Source organism: Nilaparvata lugens, chromosome 6 (assembly GCF_014356525.2).
Source record: "Nilaparvata lugens isolate BPH chromosome 6, ASM1435652v1, whole genome shotgun sequence".
Taxonomy (NCBI): domain Eukaryota; kingdom Metazoa; phylum Arthropoda; class Insecta; order Hemiptera; family Delphacidae; genus Nilaparvata; species Nilaparvata lugens.
In genome coordinates, this window is record NC_052509.1 from 45,830,066 (window position 1) to 45,854,761 (window position 24,696).

General features: G+C 32.2%; 2 protein-coding genes across 9 annotated transcripts in view; one reads left to right on the top strand and one right to left on the bottom strand.

Annotated features, from left to right (window-relative positions):
• The window catches only part of LOC111057946 (regulator of nonsense transcripts 2), a 54,797-nt gene extending 48,494 nt beyond the window's left edge, over positions 1–6,303 (top strand). For 2 of the 4 annotated variants that reach the window (XM_039430899.1, XM_039430902.1), the window contains 6 exons: positions 230–302; positions 812–906; positions 2,304–2,439; positions 3,392–3,504; positions 4,076–4,168; positions 4,828–5,324. In XM_039430899.1, coding sequence (XP_039286833.1) covers positions 230–302; positions 812–906; positions 2,304–2,439; positions 3,392–3,504; positions 4,076–4,153 — 495 coding nt within the window. In that variant the 3' untranslated portion in view covers positions 4,154–4,168; positions 4,828–5,324. Of the gene's footprint in view, positions 1–229; positions 303–811; positions 907–2,303; positions 2,440–3,391; positions 3,505–4,075; positions 4,169–4,558; positions 5,908–6,054 lie in introns of those variants that run through there. The other 2 variants (XM_039430900.1, XM_039430901.1) reach the window with 2 other exon arrangements.
• On the bottom strand, positions 5,002–23,931 carry LOC111049565 (L-lactate dehydrogenase-like). 5 transcript variants are annotated; one of them, XM_039430907.1, is made up of 7 exons: positions 23,634–23,931; positions 14,629–14,751; positions 13,477–13,594; positions 9,005–9,352; positions 7,738–7,855; positions 7,063–7,186; positions 5,002–6,175 (listed from the first exon to the last, which is right to left on the bottom strand). In XM_039430907.1, exons 1-7 carry the CDS (start codon positions 23,787–23,789, stop codon positions 6,011–6,013), a joined length of 1,152 nt encoding a protein of 383 aa, XP_039286841.1. In that variant the 5' UTR covers positions 23,790–23,931; the 3' UTR covers positions 5,002–6,010. The 5 variants fall into 5 exon arrangements, with proteins under 5 accessions (XP_039286841.1, XP_039286843.1, XP_039286845.1 ...); XM_039430909.1 differs by lacking the exon at positions 23,634–23,931 and adding an exon at positions 18,943–19,475; XM_039430911.1 differs by lacking the exon at positions 23,634–23,931 and adding an exon at positions 15,792–15,932.
• Positions 23,932–24,696: the final 765 nt, after the last annotated feature.

The window sequence follows — 24,696 nt, forward strand, 5'->3', positions numbered from 1 at the left end:
GCATTGGTCTCACTATTCTTAACATTGAAAATGAAGCATTGGTCTCTTTTGTTCATCATAGGCTACACTCATTTAGATGTAACGCTTCTGTTGGTACTCGGGAGAGGAATAGTTCTCGGCTCCATTCATGTTGCTACTCTTAACCAATTTGATCGTGCATGAATAAACTAGTATTCTCACAAATGATTGTATGATTGCCTTGTAAACTAATCAATGTTTCCTATTACAGGATAATAATCGAATGTTGAACTCTTTCTTCTTGGAAACTATAGAAGAGACTAATGAATATACCAGTGGTGAAGGTAAAGTAATTATATCATAATACGTGTAGAATACAACTATGTTATGTATTCTATACTACAGATTTCTCACTATAGTTTATAGTAAACATTGAGTATAATCTAAATTTTTGTCAACAACGTAGCTATTGATCTAAATTTGATTCTTCTCACATCCTGAACCTAGATATGAAACTGTTTTTCATATTCCAGTGCTAATGCCAGGAAGGAAAACAATAGCCTATTAAGAGGACTTATCAAGAGTTTACTTAATCTCATATACTTCTCAATAATATTATCTTCATGTTACATATATTTGTTATTACTTTCAAATTCATTATTAGTTATTTGTGAAACTTATGTAGCAATAGGAATATTACTTATTGATTTATGAGTTTTAAATGGTATCTTATCTCAAAGTTTGAGATCCAGTTCAACTATTTCCACAGTTTATTTGAAGTAGATTGTTCGTTTTCTCGAATAATGAAGAGAATGAAAAAATCAAGTGATTTAAAACTCTTCTTATTCTTTAGATACTGGAGATGAGAATTGTGACAATAATAACACAACTGCTAACATATTCAAAGATTCCAAGAGCTTGACCATGGGAACTGAAACTTTGAAGGAGGTAAGTCCAAATCCGAACCAAATATATCAAATAATTTATTTTTACAGTGATGTTTCTTATCCTGTTTTTTATTTATTCTAGACAGCACACTTTCAAGTTGTTTTCAAATTTAAAACTTTGAAGTTGCATTTATGAATTGACTTAAATGACTCTGCCCTCTCCATACAACATAACTGTAAACACTCCATCAAACTAAACAACTTGAATATATATTATTCATATTCATGTTGGGCCCATTCATTGTTCTATTTATTAGATTGTGAACAAGTAAAATACTTCAATTTATTTCTTATAAGGAAAGCAACAAACGAGTCATAAAACATCTTATGAATTCATCTCCTTGCGTGGACCTATATAATAATTCCAAATGTGATTGAACCTTACATCGATGTCCGAAATGGAAATCAAAGTTTCTGTTACCTCCTACACTGCGATTAATTCAAATGAAAATACCAATAAATGTATTTGATAATATGTCATCCAATTTAATTTGTTGATAGGTAATAATATGATGATGTAATTATTAGAGTGAGACTAGCTATAGGTTATGCAAATTGGTATAGAGTTATTAAAGTATGGCTTTTCCATAATATAGCTGTCCACGAGACATTGAAGAAATCAATAGCTGATTTTCCAGACCCTCAAGAAATAAAAATGATAAATTATTACTAGAAATGGTGTACTTCATCCAATTTCTCAGCAAATTCATTTCAAAATCAAAAACAGAAACAAAATTCTCCAAGATATCTGCCTCTCTTCGTATCTATGATAAAATTTGTATATCGACAATGAGTGTCACTGCTCCGTATTGTAATAATTATAGGCTACTCAGCGATGCTTCCAAACTTCCACCGACAAAATCGAGAGCTGTTGCAAAATCATACATCGATCACAAAAAAGACAACTCAACCAATTTCTAGAGCTGATGATTCATCTGTCAAATGAAGAATTTTATGTCCGTTTCAAATGCAAAAAATAATCTTTACATAAATAACAATAACATTAAGTGTGAGAAGTTCCTGAGAAAATCGTTATTACCAGATAGAAAGATAGAACAATTCGCGCTCTTCAAAATTCGATAAGAATAAGTTTTAAATACCTTGTAGCGAGCTTATTGCATGAAATTCAATTTCTGGTAGTAGCTTTGACATGAGCCCCATTAAGTGGTCGAAACGAGTGAACGTTTTGTGACAAAAAGTTGAGTTAAAAGCTAATAGATTTTGAAAAGGAGGGAATCAAGAGATTTATTGCAATTATTCAGTCTTTACATGTGGCAGATATAAAAAAAATCTCTGTCCCTAAGCTGTTATTTTCAAAGATATTTCACTTTAAGGTAGAACATTTTGTCAATTTCAAAATGACTAATATTGTACAACATCTCATTTTGATGATTGCAGGAAGAAGATTTGGATTTCTTGTTTGCTTTAGATCAAATGATGACCGATGAAATGCACGACCGAGCTAAGGGAACCGTTAGGCAACCCAATGTCGAGATTACGGTTCCCGTTAATATCAAGAAACGCTGTATGCAAGGTGAGTAAAATTACGATATTAAATAAATTGATCATTACTCGTATTCAACATTATTTTTCCCTATCAATTATACAGATCCATGGTTGACAATGATGCTTTTTTCACGTTATCTTGTTATGATTACAAGTTTCTGATGCAATTATCTGTCACAGACAAATGTCACATTTACTTAAATAGTAGCTTGATTATGTATTAAAATTTGTTTGATTTTGAATGCCACAATAATTTTCACAATAACCAAAAGATAGTATTAATACAAATTTTGGAAAAGGTTGATAATGCAGAATTTACTTACTAATTCAGAATTATTAATCCAGTGCTGATCCGCAAGGGGCAAGGTCTGCAAATAAACTGTGCTGACTGAATTCATATACCGGTATCTTTAATTTTCTATTTTATTTCCGACTAGCGGGTAACTCGTGCTCCACAAGGGTCTATTAAAGCACAAGTAGATTAAATTTAGATAAACTGAAAACTTGATGTACTGAAATCTTGAATAAATTAAAATAGGCCTATAACCAGCCTCGGTAAATTAAGAATCTATAATATGCAAAATTTCAAGTTAATCAGTTCAGTAGTTCAGACGTAATGATGCGTCATTCGTGTGTTTCCTATTCCATTCATGTATAAAAGCTAAGCCAATTCTTTTCTTTATTATAATCATTATAGATAGATAAATAGATGATTCCCACATGAAATTTCAGGTTATGCTTGCTGGTAATGGAAAGTGCGAGGGTGATTTCATGAAATAATTTATATCATCAATGTTATTATTTCAACATTCGACCATCTACATGAACTTATTTCAAATATTTAAAAATACACTTTATCAATAACTCACAAATTTCGTCATTGATCAATTACGAACTTAACATTATTTATACTACCGCATTGCAGTCACTATTATTTTGTGTTTTTCAATTGTAATCTTTCCAACCTGTGTATTTTACAGACAAAAACAGCAACTTTATACTTCTTATGAAGAAAGGGAATAAACAGAAGTGTAAGAGTCTAATTGTTCCTGAAAATTCAGAACTTGTCCTAGCTATTCGTTCTCAAGAAGAGGTAAGTTGTCTTATATTATGTCACAGTTAAGATATAATGTATCACCCATTCTATGTTATGCTTAATAATTGAAAGCGTTTTTCAAGTAAAATACGAGATTTTGATTATTCGGCATGTTTGTAGCTTATTTCACTCATTTGGCAGAAATGATCCCAGTTTCACAAAATACACAAAAATGTCTGTCACTTAACAAATGTTTGCCAATTACTTGAAACAGGCCAATTCAGCCAATTACATTGTAAAAGTTACCTCCAAATGAATACCTTTTTACCTATAAATATTACACAAGTTGTGCTAAATTATAGGAAATCATAAGCTCTATGCTTGCTTATTCTATGGTTTAATTGAACTTAATATATAAAAATGCTTCATATTCATTATGTATGGTATTTTTCTTATAATATACAATATCAAAGAATTGAGATAGTATTATTATTATAATGTAATAATAAACTTAAGAAACTACTTCTCAATTGGTTTAGTTCAAGGAGAAATGTTTTGATAACTCCTTCACTGTATTATTCTGCCTAAATTAATAAATTTGTAATTGAATGTGTTTATTATTTCAAAGGCGAAAAGAAGAGAGATGGAAGAGGTGAAGCAACTTACTCTAGGCATAAGTGAACGATTACTGGAGGAAGAAGAGTGATCCAGTGCAGATACTGTAAGTAATTCTCTCAAGTATTGTCATACTCTTCTGAATGATATTTTCAATTATTTCTCAGTAGACCTACCTAGTTGTGCTTCAAGTAAAACAGAGTGCTCTTATTGTCTCAACTTCACCCACAACACTTATAATGCTTAAAGGTTTAAAAATAGACGCATTTATCTATCTAGACTGGAAAAATCATCAGGACATTTCATTAAAGGTTAAAGCTATTCGAAAATCTCCCTAATTTAATTCAATGATTACATTAAATAAATATAATCTTTTGTATCTGCACTTCTGTATCCAAGCAGTAAGATGTTCTGAGGGTTTCAACTGATAACTTATCTCAAGAAATAATTTCATGAAATTATGTGCTGAAGCTCTCATTGTTTGAGTTTTTTTCAGAAATCGAATTGGAGGAATTTTGTTAATCACTTATAGTGAACACTAATGTGAGAGAGAGATCACTGTACACCGATAAACCAAAGAAAGACACAATTGAGTGAATAATACTTGACCATTCTATTATATTAGATTCATGAATTAATTCTTATTTGAAGTTTAGTGGTATAAATGCTTGACTCCGCTGATATGTTCAAACCTGTTCCAAACATAATTGATATTTCCATTGTAATCCATTTGCAACAACTGAATCACACTGCATCTTTTTGCAGGGACTTTGAAAAAGTGACTGTTGAAGCTCAATCGAATGAAAGTCATCGTTACTGCTGTAATTCATGCGAATTGTCAAGATTTCAAAGCTCTTTCTGCAAAATGTAAATGGACTTTCAATTGACATCTATTGAATATCCTAAAAAGGCATTGCACATGAATGAAAGAAACATGAAGCCATTTCTCAAATAATTTTAATTAGAATCTCAAAATGTTTTTCACAATAATTTATTATATTAATTTTTTGCGTTGAATTGTTTAGAATAGCTTCTCGTCAACTATCCATTTCAAAAGGTTTTATCTTATTTTTTTTTCTTTGATAGAAATGTTTCGTCATCATTCAGTTTTTTTTTGAAGATCCAATATTAGTTCAATGTAATTGCAATAAACAATACGAACATCGAATGTGTATAATTGGAAACATTCAATAATATTTTCTGTGTCATATATTGTAATAATATTAAATATTTCATTCGTTTAGATTTATTTCATTCTACTTTGAGAAAATGTAAATATAATCGATAAATATCAACTCAAATTGCCCGTGTTTCTTGAATCTCTTTAAATCCAACAATGTATTGAAAGACTTCAATCGAGATGGTTATTAGCTGAGTTTGCATTGTCAGTTTATGCAATATGCATTCCTTGCCTTGTGTATGTATTATACCGATTAGTTCATTTTCATATTGCACTATAGTTGGTTTGCAGCTCTCATTTCTTAGAATGACTATGAATATTTGAATATTCAATCATAAAATAAAACAAGTACGGTAAAGTTTACAAAGATTGAAAGTCTGTTCATTTCCCATTCAGCTTTATATTTATATGTGTAGAAAATATATATTTTATTTTACAAATAAGAATATTGCAAATACATATAAAGTATTTAGATTGTTGAACAATAGTGAACAAAATATAACAATGACATTGCCAGTAGCAAACATAATTGGTAATTAACAAAAATTTAAACTGAAGTATTATGCTGTAAAAAATATAGTTTATGACTTTTACTTGTACTGACGTTACAATAATTATTGTCTTTCAACTGTGTTGTTTGGTTGAATTATATGATGATTTATATAGTTGTGAGTCATTTTGTGTCAGTGAACCCCTGCCATGCATAATTTTGCATTTTCTGTCATGGCTTCGCATCATTTCTCTTCCAAATCAGTCTCATTTCATGATTTACCATTTGATATCTGCAGTTACTTTGGCTATTGTTTTTGCAGAGTCTCTCAGTTTAATTTCTTCTTCTTCGTTGAGGTGGATTTTTACAATATGCGAAACTCCAGCTTCTCCCAGTACAGCTGGTAGTGACAAGAACACATCCTCGTCAATTCCATAGCAATTCTGCAATTGATTGATAATATTACTCTCTCATTCATTTTATACTAGTATAGCATTACTATTTTATCATAATTATCATTATACTGTTGATAATATTGAATAATGACTAAATTAAATGAATTTTAAGAACATCTATGCTTGGTTTTTTGTGCAAGTGTAAGCTTAGTTATGCATGATCAAATGTGCAGATGAGATAAAAAATCTGGAAATAGCAATAGGAACACTCACAGTGAAGGCTTGCATTTGCTAGTTGCGTTCAATGTGAGCAGCGACATGCATGTCACAGCGTGTTTCAATGGCACTTTTCAAATTTTGCTTTTCGGCTCATGTATGATTCGACGCACACTTGCACATATATGCATTCAATGTGATCCTGGATAAGCCACTGCTAAGTAGGGCTGCTGTAATGTATGATAACCTCATTCGGGATATTTGATACTGGTTTAAACAATTCAGTATAATAGTGTATGACTGGAATTTTATACATGAACTATGGTTAACTTATGTTCTACAATAATATTCTATTCATAAAGTATGTTCAAATTTGAGTAAAAATATTGATAGTGAATGAATTAATTTTTCGTCATTAAGTTGTAAATATACTGTATTGAACGACTTATGGTTGAGATTGACTGGCAATGTTACTAGAATAATTTTTAAACTGAAATTAAAGAACTCACGTGGGAAACTGCACTTGAAATAATTATTTTGCGTAAAGATAGAGAACATGAAATTGAATTACACTGATGGAGTATTGAGAAACGGGTTCATTGTTAATCAGGAAGGATCGAATAATTAAATGTTATAATAGTTATAAGTTTGTAATAAAATATACGTATTTTATAAACTATCATAGTAATTGTGATTGAATAAATTAATTTAATAACTACCTTGACTGGCAAACTGACGCAATGTATACTGTGCTGGTTTTTCAAAAGTGCATCACATATTTGCGATACACTGAGTCCAATTGCCCAAGACGTGTAACCTTTCAGTCTGATTATCTCATATGCGCTGTAATAGAAATAAAAGCATTCGTTATTAGCTATGTTCTGGTAGGATACAATATTTTGTAGCTTTTTTTTTGTTGAAAATTTGGTTATATTCAGACATTACATAGGTGTCCAATAATTATCAGTCGAATTGAAAATCACCCACTTGAATTCAAAATAATTATGATTAAAATTGAATCAAAGCCGATCCGGCTCATTGAATCAGGCTATGTTACTCATTTTTATTCACTTCCACTTATTCACAAGTATTGACACTGATGAATGAATAATTGTATTGTCAACTGAAGTCCATATTTAAACCCTCAAACTTTCAAAAAATATAAAATATTTTATTTCAGGCAATGGAATTTGTTGAGATAGATCAACATCTATCTCAACAAAAAAGAATAATAATTTTTTTATTGAGAATTATCAAACAATATTTTGATAATCATTTAAAATATTACATTATCAATTATTATTTTTTATCATTATTTAAACATTATTCATAATAATGTTAATTATTATTTTTTATCTCAAATCGGTGATTTGTTGTTTCATATCTATACCAACCTTTCGACCACTTTTCTATGAATCTCGTCATATCTCTGCTCGTCCTTTTTAGTAGCAAAATTCGGATCCAAATCCCTCAATTTAACTCCGGCTACATTGACACCTGACCAAACTGGTACTGTAAAAAAAGTTATCTTCTATTAATCATTCAACTTATATTGTTTACTGGAATAAATGAAAAATAAAATAGGTTCAACACCACTATAAGTCCAAAGTTATTATTTCGATTCCTCCAATGACTATTAATGTACTTTGTTGAATTGAAGCTAATACTTCTGGGAAGACAATTATTTCATAGACTTGAAATTACATCCTTGATTTCTTCACAAAAATTCTAAAAACCAGGTTTCACAGGTCAATTTTCAAGTTTTGATTGTTTCATACATCATTGACTGCACAGCATCTAATAACTTAGATATTCAGCAACTTTTATTCAACCTTATAAAGATACGATACAAACTTACGATAGTATTGAGTTTATGCTAAAGCCCGACTTAAGATTAAACTCTGGTGTACCTTTTAAATGCTTCGTATGGAATCGGGAGTCCTGCGACAAAGTTATAGATTATGTGATTCAATAGATCTAGGCTAAGACTCCATGTTTTATTATAAAAACGTTATTGTTTTTATTATAAAACATTTCCTTTTCATGTTTACATAATATTCTAAATAGAGTTCAGAATCAGACTTTGTATTCAATTCCTATTTGGAAAGAAACTTTGAAGTGGAACATTTAAAGAGGACGTAGATACGTGGCTTGCAACACCTTCATATGCTGTTCCAACTCACATTCTTCATAATTTTATTTTAATATTTATGATAGAAATGGTGAAAATATTTCATCGTGAATTTCTGACAGGTTCACATTTTGTATCAAATTCGGATGAAACATCAAGTTTTCAGTTGTAATTATATTTCCTTGTATTTCAACTTGTTTAACTATAAATGTAAATTTATCTAGTTTTTGACATGGCGAATAAAATTTGTCATGTTAAATAAATCTTTCGAATTTTGACAATTGCTTTGAAATTCAATTGTCAGAAAAATCCATCTCATCAATTTTTCAAATTACGGATATCACCCCACTCTATTCCTCCATTCCAAATTTGAAGAAACGACTTAGTGAATATTATAATAGATAATTTTCATAAGATAAATCCATCAATTTTAACATAGTTTGCGAAAAGAGCAGTATTGAATTTCGTGGTTAGGCAACCAACTAATTTAAATGTAGTTTGCGATTAGTGGCATTGGCACTGGCACTGACCGCTAGAGTCACCGTGCTCGCCAACAATGAAGGCGTGCACATTTTTGACGGACACCTTCATGCTCTGACTGAGCAGGAAACGGAAGCGCGACGAGTCCAGGTTGGTTCCCGAGCCGAGCACCTTGTGGCGAGGCAGGCCGCTCAGCTTCCACACCACCCACGTCAGGATGTCCACAGGATTGCTCACCACCAGCAGCGTCGTGTTCGGACTGTACTTCATCAGCTGTGGCACAATTGCCTTCATGATCTCCACGTTGCGTTGCACCAGTGCCAGCCGTGACTCTCCCTCTCGCTGCCTCGCTCCCGCCGTGATTATGCAGATGCGCGAGTTGGCCGTTACCTCGTACGCTACAAAGCAAGTTCATTCATTGCAAAAAATAATTATAAAATCATACATGCTTTAGTAAAGTATATAAAAAACATGTATAATAGCGAATTCCTAAGTCTTAAAACCTGTAAGAATCTATATGAGGCTGGATTTAGTATATTTTCTTCCCTAAAGCACGGAGTAAAGAACATGTTAAGAGTTCCTTCTTCAGATGGAAATTACTGATATATTGCAATTATTCAAATGCTAAATGAATCAATAATTATTATTAAACTATTAGGAGGTACTGGGTTCTATTCCCGGGCTGACAAATAATTTTTGAATAATATATAAATTATTTCCTTTGAAAAAATACTATCAAACAATTAAAACATAAAAAGTACAAAATATCTACAATACAATAGGCTTATGGAAAAATATAGAATTCAATTCTATTGGAACTTAACCTACTCAACTATGGGAAACCCATGTACTAGAGTAGGTGTTAGTAGAAGTAATAGATTGTGGGTGGGGGTGCAAACTGCAAATACGTTGGGTAAGTGAGCTCACAGTCATATTGTTTGAGATTATGTTTTCTATATATGATGTCTTCCAGTTGAAATAATCCAGTTCTTAGCAGCAGTTTTGAATCTTCTTGGGTTTTCTATTGACTTGATTTGTGCAGGAAGTAGATTGTGGAGTTTTGGTGCTAGGTGGTTGAAGTGTCGTTGATGTATTGCCTTCCAAGCCACGTTCGTAATAAGAAGGTTTCTGTTTCTTGTGTTATGACTGTGGTTCCTTTGTTGAAAGCTTTCCGGGTTTTTGTGTAGTCTGCAAATTATTTCCAAGGAGTAGAGCTGTTTTATGTCCATCACACCAAACTCATTGTAGAGCTGGTCTGACGGATAACGAGGTGGCCTCTGCTTGATGATCTTCATTATTAGTTTTTGCACTTTTAAGTAGCACTCATCGAATATCCATCTAGCTGTTTACCCTGTTGTTAATATTTGCAGTAGCAGAAGTCTTCGGGGTGAATTACAGCATTTAATTTGGATTTTCGTTTAATAATAATTATTAGTTCCTTCTTATTTGCCTTGAATGTATTGATGGAAAGTAGGCTACCGATATATCCTTTTCCAAGAATCGATCATTTTTGTAAAAACACCGCCTACTCTCATAGTAAGACATACTGTCATACTGTAGTTACACATTAAAATATTATATCATCGAAATTCAAATTTCATTCCATCTTCAATGATATTGATCAACAATATTCTTTATATGGTGTAGTAAAATGAATAGGATGATACGCCATATTGTCATTTATTTTGAATCAGTGCATTAGCCATAATTATATTGTAAAATTACATAAATAAGAAATCTAATTGACCGAGCGAAGTGAGGTCTAAGATTCAAATCGTTCAAATCGACGGTTTGGCATTTCTCTTAATGTTTAAATGTTTATGTATGTTTGTATGTTGCGCATTTATGGCTAAACGCGGTAATAGATTTTCATGAAATTTGACAGGTATGTTCCTTTTCTAATTGCGCGTCGACGTATATACAAGGTTTTTGGAAATTTTTCATTTCAAGGATAATATAAAAGGAAAAAGGAGCCTCCTTCATACGCCAATATTAGAGTATAAAAATCAGACTATAGAATCATTCATAATAAATCAGCTGACAAGTGATTACACAGATGTGTGGAGAAGCCAGTCTATTGCTGTATTTCCATGAGGTCTATAGTTTCAATCAGGTACTTGTGGATGAGAATACTGCGTGAGGTCTACTGTTCACAGAATCACTAGTCTATTGGTATAAAGATAAGGTTGCTGGTGTAAAGAAGTATAATCACACTCAAACTACACCACTTATAGACTTGAAATGCTGTACAAAGATTCTGAATTTATCGAGGACGATTATATTCCTATTCTTATTTATTAGTTTACTGTAATTTTAATGAATTAGTACTATGCTGGAGACACCTAGACTACGATGAAAGGACTATTCAAGCCTTTTACACACGTATGGGAATCGTCGCTGATTTCAGTCTGTACGCAACGAGAGTGGGATCATTTTTACTTTTCTTGCTCTATTACCATAGGTAATGAAAGTATTGCTTTCCAAAAAAATGAAGGTACCCCAATTTCTAAATATTCATACGTTTCAAGGTCCCCTGAGTCGGGCCAAAAAAGTGGTTTTTGAGTATTGGTCTGTATGAGTGTATGTATGTCTGTACAAATGATATCTCTTCTCCCAATATTAACGGAATGATTTGAAATTTAGAACTTAAGGTCCTTACACTATAAGGATCCGACACGAACAATTTCGATCAAATGCATTTCAAAATGGCGAAAATGATGTCAAAAACAGAGGTTTTCGCGATTTTCTCAAACACCGCTCCAACGATTTTTATCAAATTCATACCTAAAATAGTCATTGATAATCTCTATCAACTACCACAAGTCCCATATCTGTAAAAATTTGAGGAGCTCCGCCCCATCTAAGCGAAGTTCGATTTTATATTGCCAATTATTAGGCTTCAGATTCAATTTAAACGGAAAATTTGAAGTGGAAAAGATTGAGCATGAAAATCTCTACAATTAATGTTCAGTAACATTTTCACCTAAAATTCAAAATAAGCTCGAAACTCGAGAAAATTTGATTATTCAAATGCAAACTTAATGGGAGAGGCAACTGTTGATTCTATTGTAATGTATAAATTGGAAAAATTCTTCTTCTTCTTTGGCTGTGCCTTATCCCATTTAAATGGGGTCTGCATTCCTTTCTCTTAGTCTGCCTCTCCACAAAGCCCTATCCAATGCTTCCTCTCTCCTCCTAACACTCTCCCGCAAGTCAACCGCTATTCTATCTCCCCACCTCATCCTAGGTCTACCTCGTCCTCTCACACCATCCAAAACCAAATCCTTCACTCTTCGTCCAACATAATCCTCCTCCCGTGGCTGTACATGCCCAAACCACCTCATCCTTGTCTCCTGCATTTTCTTTCCCAGTGGTCCAACTTTTACAGTGCCTCTGATCAATTCATTTCTTTTTTTATCTCTTCTTGTAACCCACACATCCATCTTAACATTCTCATCTCAGTCACTTCCATCTTTTGTTCCTGTTTCTTTGAAATGGGCCATGTTTCTGTTCTATACAGCATAGCTGGCCTCACAACTGATCTAAACACTTTTCCCTTCATTTGAAAATTCACTCTCTCATCACAAAGAACACCACTAATTTTTCTCCAGTTCATCCATCCACAATTTATTCTATGCTGTATTTCTACATCAAGCCCTCCATCTCTCTGTACACTTGAACCCATGTACTTAAAACTTGCAACTGGTTGGAGTCCTTCAAGCTGTAAGGGTAACCCATCATTGTTTCCCAATACCATATACTCTGTTTTTGATCGGCTAATTTTCAGTCCCCTTTCCTCCAAAGTCTTCCTCCAGCTTTCCAGCCTTTCTTCCAACTGATCTTTGGTAGGTTCACAGAGCACGATGTCATCTGCAAATAGCATGCACCATGGTGCTGGCCTCTTGACTGCAGCACCCATGACATCCATGAGCAGATCAAACAGATATGGGCTAAGTGTAAGTGCTGAACCCCGGTGAAGGCCAACTTGCACAGGAAACTCTTGGGTCCTTCCCTCACTGGTTCTCACTCGAGTGATGGCTCCCTTGTACATCTCCTGCACCAATCCAACATACTTCTCTGGCAATTTTATGTATAAATTGGAAGAATAAATGAATTTATAATTATTATTAAATAATTCACTGGAAGTGATAACAGAATTGATCTCGTCAGCAGATCAATTTTAAATTATATTCCCAAAAACTCGTCATAACGGCAAGGAAAGTTGTGTGAGTGCGCTACTCCAGATTTTTAATGGATGGTTCAATAGTTATGAATAACAGTAGTCCCGCAAGATTCTATTCTATATTATAAATATAAACATTTACCGTTCAATGTCATAGAACTATACAATCTTAAGAAGATATAATATTTGGACTTGATGTATGAATGAAAATTCGAGGAAGGAACAATTTATTTGGGCTGTGCCTGTTGGTCCTTCCCCAATCAATTTAATGATTTGTGTTTTGTGCATCATTGAATAAATAAATAAATAATGAATGTATTGGTGAAATTTGATGCTCACTTGAACTAGCTGATATTTTTGGTGAGTTCATGAAGAAAGCTCCATGTTGAAGATCCAAGAGCTCTCCTAATAATTTATCCTCTACATAGTCCACTAGGGCAAGATCGGAGGATACATTCTGAAATTTCACAAACAATTATAAAAATCAGCTAAAAGAATTATCTCTAGAGAGAGTAGTATTCAGAATTCCAATTTTGTGTCCACTGTTTCTTTGTAGCTTGAAATGTGTGTTATATAGAAGGCTAAAATACTCTAGATTTAAGAATAAAGAATATTTGGAGGCAAAAAAATTTCTTAGAGATGAAAAGAATTTTCTTGAAGATTGTTAATCTTTTAAATTAAAAAATTACATTAAAAAAAAGTTTAATCTTTGTAAATTTCAAAAAGAGATAAATTTCGCAGATCACTGATTATTCGAGTCAAGTAGCTGAAAACCCACATAAATTATGTAGCATCCTTGCTTTTATAAATGCAAATGTGTTTGTTTCTTTGTCATTAAAAATTCAATTCCAACGTCATATTGACTAAATAATGGAAGCGATTTGGTTTCGTGGTCGCGCTGATAAGCTATCGATAAGACCTACACACACATCGATATTTTTTGTTCGTACAATATTTTGCAGTCCTTATAAATTCTATAAGATTAAACAGATGATTTCAAATAGATGATGTTTGACAAGTTCCATTTAATCTGATAGAATTCATAAGGACCGCAAAATATTGCACGAACAAAACTCGATGTGTGTGCAGGGCTTAAAGCTCCACATGCCTACTACACCCTTTGTAAGGGAGACCACTTCAAAAGTCTAACTTCTTTGAATACCATTTATGAATTCAAAAATCGCTTATCGGTGGTTTGGAACACACCTTGAGCTGTAGTACCACATCTCTAATCTTTATGTTTCATTACTCACGAATAAGCAGCCTAGGGGCCATGTGGGCATCATCCTCAGCAAAAAAAAAGAATAATTTCAGGTAATTTATTCATTTTCAATTCAATTCACAAGATACATTTACATAGACAACATATCTAAAACCAAATTTGTGAATATTTTCTCCACATAGACAGATCTGTGTGTGGGGAATAATAAATCATATAGGATTAGAGATACCAAGTTGAATTGAAAAATTCTGAATTTAAAGTGTTCTCACCTGAGTTAGAATACTGAAAGCACAAGCCATTCCAACTTGACCCGCCCCAATCACAGAAATTTTAGTTTCTGAGTAGTGAACTGGCGGCGTCAGCTCTTGCAACAATCTATCGCTTAGTGATTTCTGAAATGAAAGAAAATCTTTTCAAAACAATATTATTTATTAAAATATCATACTCAAGGATTTTTATTAGAATGATATATTTATAATAATGCAGGATTTTATATAGGTAATGAGAAAATTATTACAACTCATTTGCTCTTTTGCAATTTAGGTACCCCTACTCTGTTGTTTTTCTTAAATATCATTCCATATTAAAAAAAAATTGTTTGACTAATAATTCAATTATCTGTTTCTTAAAGAGAAACTCATAAAATTGTTTAATGAAAAAAATAATAGAATTGAAGACTGCTGCTAAATAATTTGTATTTGAAACATTCTCCACACACTTAATTTAGAATCTTTAATACATTTCCCACACTCTCAATTCAGAATCTTGAAAGCCATTCATGTAGTTACTAAATAATGTAAAAGTAAATTATTAAAGAAAAACTTTGTTGAAAAAAATGAACATTTTCAAATACCTTCTGTTGGTTGTTATTGTAAAAAGCCATTCTGTTCTACTGTATTGTGTTACACTGTGATGAAGCGGTGATCACAAAGATAGAGGCTAGTAGGTCTATATTCTACGCACTGTTTGCACTATCTAATACTAATTCCATTGACCCACCAAATACATTTAAATAAACACAGTTTGTCTGAGAGCGTGCTACATTTCACTGCAAGTCTCGTCAGTACCCAAATAATATTAACGTATCTAGTCTGAAGCAATAAAGAAAGCCTTGAGCATAATCTATCTTGTAGACACAAATGGAACGTGAATATTTTTATTGGAGTCAGTGAATTAGATATATGGCAGTAAAGTAAATAACAAAAGTAGTGAATCACCATCTAAATTTTAACGAAGATTACACTGAATTGTGAAATATAAATGATAACAAAAGTCAACCTTACAGGTGACTTATTTACATTTGCTTATAAATATTATTCACATGATTCTACATTTATTTACCAGAAACGTATCCATAATGCTATATCAATAGTGCAATGTACTCCACAATTATCAGCCCTTAATTTTTGTACTATTAAAAATTGAAGTCTACCTTCTCCATTTTAACGCTTGAAAAACTTCAATTCAGGATAGATATTGTTTTATAAATTACTATCCAAATCTTCTCTGCAAGCTGTGTTTATCCAGTAGTTAAGCTACTTACCGTACCAATATATTTATACACATGTTTTCATCATCAATCAGAAACTATGGTTTTGCAAGCATGATTCTATAAAAATAAAGATTTATCTGATTTATTTTGTGTAACATCTGTAATTTACTCAAGTGCCACAAAAAATCATTTTCAATTATTTTCTCCATTTAAGCTATGTAATGAAATATATCTGATTATTCTATATAGATGGCCTTATAATACTAAACAAATAGCAATATTCTTTCCTGAATAGGGTATTTAATAGAATCCACATGGTAACTATGATTTAATAAATACTAAGGCCTGGTTGCACAAAAGCCTAAATTTTTGCTCAAAAAGTTGAAATTTAATCATGATTAAATAACAAGAGAAGGCTTTTCAGATCAGAGAAGGCTTTTTCGTAAACAAGTCTTCTTTGATTGGTTCTCGTGGCATTTAATCACGATTAAAATTTAACAGACTTTTGTGCAATCGGGGCATAGACATATTTCCATGTGTTCATGATCTCATTGGAAAATTTGTATATTTTCCTCTGTCTGTTGGAATAGGTTGTTCATTATTCAAAGTTTACCGCTCCAGTATTCTAGTATTCTCTTCAATGCCAATACTTTCCTCAGGGCTGAGAAAGTGATACAGTATTGTTATTCATCTCTATGAAAGTGATCAGACAACCTTGAATTTCTTCAGACTGTTTTCATTGTCGGAATTTGGAATAGATGAATAATGACTTGTGACCACTATGCAGTGATCTAATAAACATTAATAAAATTGTTATAAAAAATAACAGTGTGATAAATCACAGATAATCAATTACACAGTGTGTTGAGAATTGTTAGCACATCATGATTTGTCCTATCTCTTGAAGTGATTCCTTTATTAAGAAACATACTTCAGTGGTTTTTCCATTGGCAATATTGAAATGATGTTACATGGAAACGTGTGGAATATCAACTATACAAGTGTTATTGAATTGTATTCCTTGATTTTTTTCTCTAAAAAGCCAACTCAGCCGGTTTTTTTATAAACTGCCACTTCTTTCGTTACAGAAACATTTTTTCTCATTCGTTTGTAAAGGCAGAAACAGATAAGAGTATTATCTATACTCTATATTATGATGTATCTAACTTCGAAATTATTGTAACAAGTGTAAGATGAAGGAGTGAAATAGAGTTTTATTTACAAATAAAATGTTTAAATTTAAAGTGCCAATGATAATGATATAGGCTACCACATCTTTTTTTTCAAGAATACATACTCATAAGTTTTACTTGTTTATTTATAAGTTTTATCTGTTTACTCATAAGTTTTATCTGTTTATTTATGTTTATAACGTTACATTTCACTCCACATCGTTGAATAGTTTTATGTTTCATGCTTTGTTGCAACACTTTATCTTATACTATTAAACGAGCAACTTCTGTTGCTCGTTATGTTTATATGTTTGTATTTCACCGGATCTCGAAAACGGCTCTAACGATTCTCACGAAATTCAGAACATAGTAGGCTTATAATATAAAGATTCGATTGCACTAGGTGTGATCCCTGGGGAAACTCGCTGAAGGACATTAAAAGGATAATTATCATTCATCCTTGGAAAACAGCTGATGATAATTATTTCGTCGTCTGTTGGTGATGGAAGTGAGTGAGCGAGTTCATGTGTGTGGGACTGTGTCAAAATTATGACTTAGCTGTTGAACTTTTGTAATCATTCAATCAGGTACTTAGTGCCGGTTGCAAAAAAGCCGCGTTATTTTCTATCCTGATTAATTCCAGTAGAACCATATTTTCACTTTCCTTGCCCTATTACCATAAGTAAGGAAAGTATTGCTTTCCGAAAAAATTAAGGTACCCCAATTTCTAAATTTCTATACGTTTCAAGGTCCCCTGGGTCCAAAAAAGTGTTTTTTTGGGTATTGGTCTGTATGTGTGTTTGTGTGTGTGTGTGTATGAGTGTATGTGCGTCTGTGTACACGATATCTCATCTCCTAATCAAAGGAATGACTTGAAATTTGGAACTCAGGGTCCTTACACTAAAAGGATCCGACACGAACAATTTCGATCAAATGCAATTCAAGATGGCGGCTAAAATGGCAAAAATGTTGTCAAAAACAGGGTTGTTCGCGAGTTTCTCGAAAATGGCTCCAACGATTTTGATCAAACTTATACCTAAAATAGTCATTGATAAGCTCTATCAACTGCCACAAGTCACATATATCAGTAAAAATTTCAGGAGCTCCGCCCCATCTATGCAAAGTATGATTTTAGGTTCCCAATTATCAGGCTTCAGATACAATTTAAACAAAACTTTTCAAGTGAAAAAGATTGAGCATGAAAATCTCTACAATTAATGTTGAGTAACATTTCCACCAAAAATTGAAAATAAGCTTGAAATGCGAGATAATGTGATTATTCAATTGCAAACTGTTGGCAACTGTTGATTATATTAAATCATTCACTATGAAGAGATAGCAGAGTTCGTGTGTCTCCAGCGTTATTGTGCTGTCACCAGCTGGCTCGGATCTTTGAATAGTAGACTTTAGATGCGCGTGAACACAAGCGTCAGGTGATCAATTTTCATAACGGCAAGGAAAGTTGTGTGAGTGCGCCACACCAGATTTTTGAAATTAATGATCTTCTCTGATTTGGTTCACGTGAAGTTAATCAGGATTAAAATTTAACCGTCTTTTGTGCAACTGGGCCTTTGTGAGGGAAATTTTTGCATTCCTCTGGGAATTAATCTCAATTTACTGTGATTAGATAGAACATTTCTGTATGAATGTTATTATAATTTCTTCTTTCATAATAAATATTTTATGCTTTTGTCCTCCAGAGCGAAGCTCGGTCCCCGATATTAATATAGTAATGTATTGACCATTTTATATGTACGGTACGATACTGTTCTCTTCAACCAGAGTAGCAGTTTTATAATCTTCATTTGAAAAAATATATTATCTAATCTAATTATCCTTGTGGTGGTTTCAAATAATTGAAGTATCATATTATTTATCTTATTGAATTCTATTGTGAAGACATCAGAAGAATACGGTACCTTGGGAATTTCAGGCTCCATATTTGAGCGATGACTGTCTGGAATGGTTAAACCACAATTGAGAATTAGGAGGCCTGACTCGAGTGACAAGGAAAGGAGCACTGACTGACTGCACTGGGAACAGCCGGGATCCCACTGGAGAATGGAGAACGCCGTCACCGGAACCCCTGTCTGCCGGCCGTAACCGACACACTCCTATCAAAATTGACTCCCCTACGCGTGGCCGCGAGCTCACTCATGAAAGGTGTACATTTCTCCCCCCTCTCCTATCTTCCATCCTCTTTCACTTTTTGACACCCGCTCATTTTATCGATGCTCTCTTTCTCCCCTGTCTGATTCTATTCTGACTCGTGTTTAGATTAATGGACCCTACGCTAACATAACAATACAGAAATACTGTACCAGGACATAGCAGCTGGCTTGGTTTAGTCTACCCTTCAGCGCATCACATAAGTGATGATGAATAAGGTGCATGCCAGCAATCGATAACCTATTTTCAAACACTATTCAATTTGTATTCTTCAATTCTCAAAGAAAATCATTTTGTAGCTCCTCATCGAATGGATTGATTATTCTACTAATAAAAATACACATTTTTATCGTATTTATCAACTAAACTCGGAGTTCGATTGATTGAAGTTCCTATATACAGTTATGATGGTGTCATAGAATGTCGTCTCTTTAGATTAAATTCTCTCAGTTATCAACTCATTTAAATCAACAATCTATGGATGTAAGGTCACAAATAATATAAAAATGTGTGGCAATAATTTTTTTAATATAATTTGTTAAATGTGTAGTACGGTACGATGTACTATAATTGTGTGTTTTTTAAATATATATGTCGTTGATGACAAAGGTCATCATTCCTACTTATTGTGAATATGAAACTTGATTGTTGATTTATTCAAGCTTCAATAACAGTTATAGTTGATGTGATTGATTGCAAACGATAATTCAAGATTTTATTGAACGAGCGTTAAAGCGAGTTCTCACTTTTGACTTACCGGTACTAAAGACCAAAGTCGTTGTCCGTCTGTTTGTATGTTCTATAATAACTTTAGAAAGAATTGATCAATCAATTTCAAATTTTGAACACGTATTCTTCGAACCTTTTTACAGGTCAAGTTTGTTGGACAACAAAATTGACTCCCTCCTTCGTCCTTTTTCGTGATATAAAAATAGCATTGAAAGTGCATAAGAAAAAAATTTGTTCTAATTGAATGAAGAATTCATTCCATGCAATTATTACAGTTCTTTTTTTCATTCGTTCATTCTTAAGATCAGCTGAGGCTATTTGAGAACTAAGGGCAGACAGTCCTTCATGCGCTGACGCATGATTTCAGCTGGTTAATATACAACATATAATTTACAACAAACTGATACGGGTTGAAGTTTAGAATGAACTGATACGGCATATCAATGTGTGGCTTTTCTCGTTTATTTCATGACCACCTTCTCATTTCAAAAAATGAATTCGGATTCATATCAGGGTCAAAGATGTTAAAGCGACAGAGTAATATTTTTTGAAAAGTAATTTCTCATTTCAAATAGGATTCCCAATGAAACCTACTGTCAAATTATTCTTGTTAGAGAAATATTCAACTCTGTGAAATTAAAAGTTGCGGGTTTCAAAGATTACAATACAAAAGCTCTTGAGCGAGTTCTCCAACCCAGGGGGTCACTATAGTTAGTTTGTTCACAGAAAGTTAAATTTATGAAATTTGTCACAAATGATGAATCTAGCTTGTGCATGTAATATCAGCTTATTATCATGATATAAGAGCACTTGCTCAAAGATTTGACAAATTTACAAAGTTTGATAATACTTTTATATAATTGTTGTAATGTGTAACATAAAGACTTATTTTACAAAAGATTTTGGAACAAGTTTTTTTTATTACTTCCATTAAAACTAGTCACTAGGACTAACCATTAATTTTGTTCTCTTATTTCTTATCCTAAAATATTAATTTTTATTGCTAAAGTTTTCCAGTGAAGCCTCCCTACAGTTCTAATCTATAATTCTTCTACTTTAAATTCTTTCGCTACTCATTTATTGAATTTATACTTTTTTCACTTCACTAGCACTACACCAACTCGAAGGGCTTTGTTCTAAATTGGACATCTTCTTGGAACAAGTTATGCTGAAACATGATAAATATGTTGAAGATTAATATTTTTCTTCTTTAGATTTCCTCCTACTCGTTTTATTTTCCATCATTGAATCTTTAATAACTGCACGATCATTAATATATTATAATATTAGAATTTATTTTAATCAATCTGCTGATAAAATTTTACACTACCGGTAATGGAATTCACAGTAGGCACAGTGATTACATTATAGTGATTTCATAGTTGACCGAACGAAGTGAGGTCTAAGATTCAAGTCGACGGTTTGGCATTTCTCTTAATGTTTAAATGTTTATATGTTTATTTATTTATATGTTGCGCATTTACGGCGAAACGCGGTAATAGATTTTCATGAAATTTGACAGGTATGTTCCTTTTTAAATTGCGCGTCGACGTATATACAAGGTTTTTGGAAATTTTGCATTTCAAGGATATTATTCATCATGAATTTAATCAGCTGACAAGTGATTACACAGATGTGTGGAGAAGCCAGTCTATTACTGTATTTGTATAATAGTAAACACATATACTGTATAGTAAACACATACTATATACTATACTAGCAGGTAATCCGTGCTTCGCAAGGGTCAATTTTAAAACTTGACGTAATGAAATCCAGAAGAATTGAAAATAAGCCTATAAGAATTCTCGGTTGATTAAGAATCTATGAGCAGTATTTCAAGTAAATCAGTCCCGTAGTTCAGACGTGATTATGCGTCAAACATAATTTCCCTATCCTCTACACGTATGTATACGTCTTCAAGCCAGTATAGAAGATGATAGATAGATGGATATATCATCCATTTATCTATCATCTTCTATACTATAATAAAGGAAATGAATGAGAATAAGTTTTGAAAGGTTTGAGATATCGATGTGCGGTTTTCACCATACCTTTTCTCTGGAAATCCTGTATCGGAATCATGTATCATATGACCACCTTTCAATTAAAAAAAAGTTGTATTCAAAATGGTGGTTCCAAAATGGCGGAAAAAATTTGGGTGCGACGGAAAACCTGTTTTTATCATTCGAAAAGGATCCCCAATCATACCTATCTTCTAATTTCCCTTTTAAGAGAAATGTTCTGCTGCCCCCCTTACAATAACTGAAAGCATGACAAATAATTGAAAACTTGACAAACTGAAAACTTGATGTAATCAAATATTGAAGAATTTAAAATAGGTTTATAACCATCCTCGGTTAAGCAAGAATCTATGTGCAAAATTTCAAGTTAATCAGTCCAGTAGTTCAGACATGATGATGCGTCAAACATAATTTTCCTATAAGTTACTACTTTACACCTGTATACGTGTAATCCAGTTCTTTAATATAATAATATTTTTTAATTCCGACCATATGATTTGGTGATTTTTTTATGAAATCGTATGTACTATAAGTGAAGTTTAACAATTAATTCTGAAAAATCTAGAAGGAAAATTGAAATTTGAGCTTCTAGGTGCACGAGATTGGTATTTTCAGAATCTATGTTCAAAATTTGGAGATCTAAATCATTCCCGTTTTTCCGGTATGCAATCCACAAGTTGACATGTTTTGATGCGAACAAACGAACACACGAACAAACACAACCCTACTCTCTCTTATTATATAGATGGTATATATACTATATACTAACACATACTTACATATATACTATATATGTAAACACATATATTACTGTATTTGTTTACTGTAGTTGTATAATAGTACTGTATTTGTATAATAAACTATAAGGTCTATAGTTTCAATCAAAGACATTAAAGAGGTATGCATCTTTAAGCTGAGTTTACACCAAAGTTATTAACAAAATGGTTATAACTTAATCCTTATAGATTCTATTAGTTTGAACGGAAGTTGACAAACACATAATATGTTCATCTTGTGTATGATAAGTTATGTTCAATCTAATATAATCTAAAAGGATTGAGTTATTAACATTTTTTAAATAAATTTGGTCTAATCGCAGCTTTAAGGTCTTTGGTTTCAAAATTTTGTTTTGCAGTCATGGTATTATTATGCGTGCCCATCAGTATCAATATTCTCACATTCGAAAAAATTAATTTAATAGGTGAATAAAAATAAACAAATAAACTAAATAATGCTGGAGAAATTATAATATTTTTGATTATAAAAAATTAATTTTCATCAGATAGAAAGATCATCACGGAACTGGATGAATTATATCATTTATGAAATACAAATATTCAAACGTGAACTGAGTTTGTTAACATTTAAAACAGTTGACATCTGGTACTTGTGGAGTAGAATGCTGCGTGAGGTCTACTGTTCACAGAACTACTAGTTACTGTTATAATTAATTCACTGTTACCTTATGATATAAAAGCAGCTGAAAATATAATAGGAACAGTTCCTCTCCTCTATAACTGGGAGAAAATACATTCTAGAAAATCATCAAAAAACTAATAAATAACATTTAAATCCCTGTCGTTGGTTCAGACTCTCAAACCCATAAAAGTATTCTAAAAATAAACAGGATAATAAAATGAGTCGGTTAAATTTGTATATTTTATAGATCATTATTTACTTTTATAACTTACCAGGAATTCAATTGGAGCACTGGTTGATCGCAGTCTGAAACTGTAGACATTGCCGATTCGCTGTAGAATTTTTTGATAGTTTGCTTTGGTAAAAAATGAATTTAATACAAACATTAGTCTACTTGTTATGAAGAAAAATATTATAATTCTCATCATAATTAATTAGTGCGAAGATCTCTGATTATAAAACTGTTGAATACTTGACTATCAATTTGGAATTTACATAGTACAAACTTTCAATTTGATCAAGCCGCGTAAAAAGTGTTAACTGAAATTTAACATATGGAATTAATTAAATCGTTTAATTGATTATGCTTAGTTATTATAATAAAATTGATGTATTTTTTCAATTTTTCATTCTTTGGCGTAAAATTCCATTCACATCTGAAAATAATCTGTTAGTTAACTTCTCAAAAGTAGCAAGTTCATAGTGCTGTATGAATAGGCTGCCTATCCATATCCTCAAACTTTGAGTGTTCATAATATGATTGATTGTCCATATCCTCATTAACAAATCTTCAAATTCGAATTCTATAATAGGCTATATTCTTATAAAATATTTTGAAAAATGTTAGATAATATGGAATACAGAAAACACATAATTCAGGGTTATTGATACACCCATTATCCAAAACGAACAATATTTATAACAATTTGTATAAAAAGATTGTCTGATCAATACTAGTTATGCAATATGTAATTAACAATTAATGTAAAATGTAAATGTAATAATTAACAATACAATATGCATTAAAAACAATTAGTCCATAATATAGAATAACTCTGTACTGTGTTTGTTAATAAAAACTCAAATAAAATAATGTTGGGTGAAATATTGTTAGATGCCGTTGCATTATTGGTTTTCCAAACATTTTGCATCATTGCAAATACATACAGTCCTCATACATACGATTATTTAATATAGGCATATCTGATAATTTCTTCATCTCAAGAAGAGTTCAATTTTATGCATGGTAGTGAATAACTTGAAATTATTAATTAACTAGCTGACAGGCTCGCTTCGCTCTCTTTATTCGTCTAGCCAGGGCTCCATCCTCTGGAC

What these genes read in the sequence shown, in the direction of transcription:
- LOC111049565 (XM_039430907.1), bottom strand. Translation starts at nt 23,789, where the DNA reads ATGATGAGAATTATAATATTTTTCTTCATAACAAGTAGACTAATGTTT. An exon ending in AAAAATATCAGCTAGTTCAA is followed by an intron (nt 9,353 to 13,476) that starts GTGAGCATCAAA and finishes CTTGCTTTGTAG; the next exon opens with CGTACGAGGTAACGGCCAAC. An exon ending in CGAGCACGGTGACTCTAGCG is followed by an intron (nt 7,856 to 9,004) that starts GTCAGTGCCAGT and finishes CTTTTTTTACAG; the next exon opens with TACCAGTTTGGTCAGGTGTC.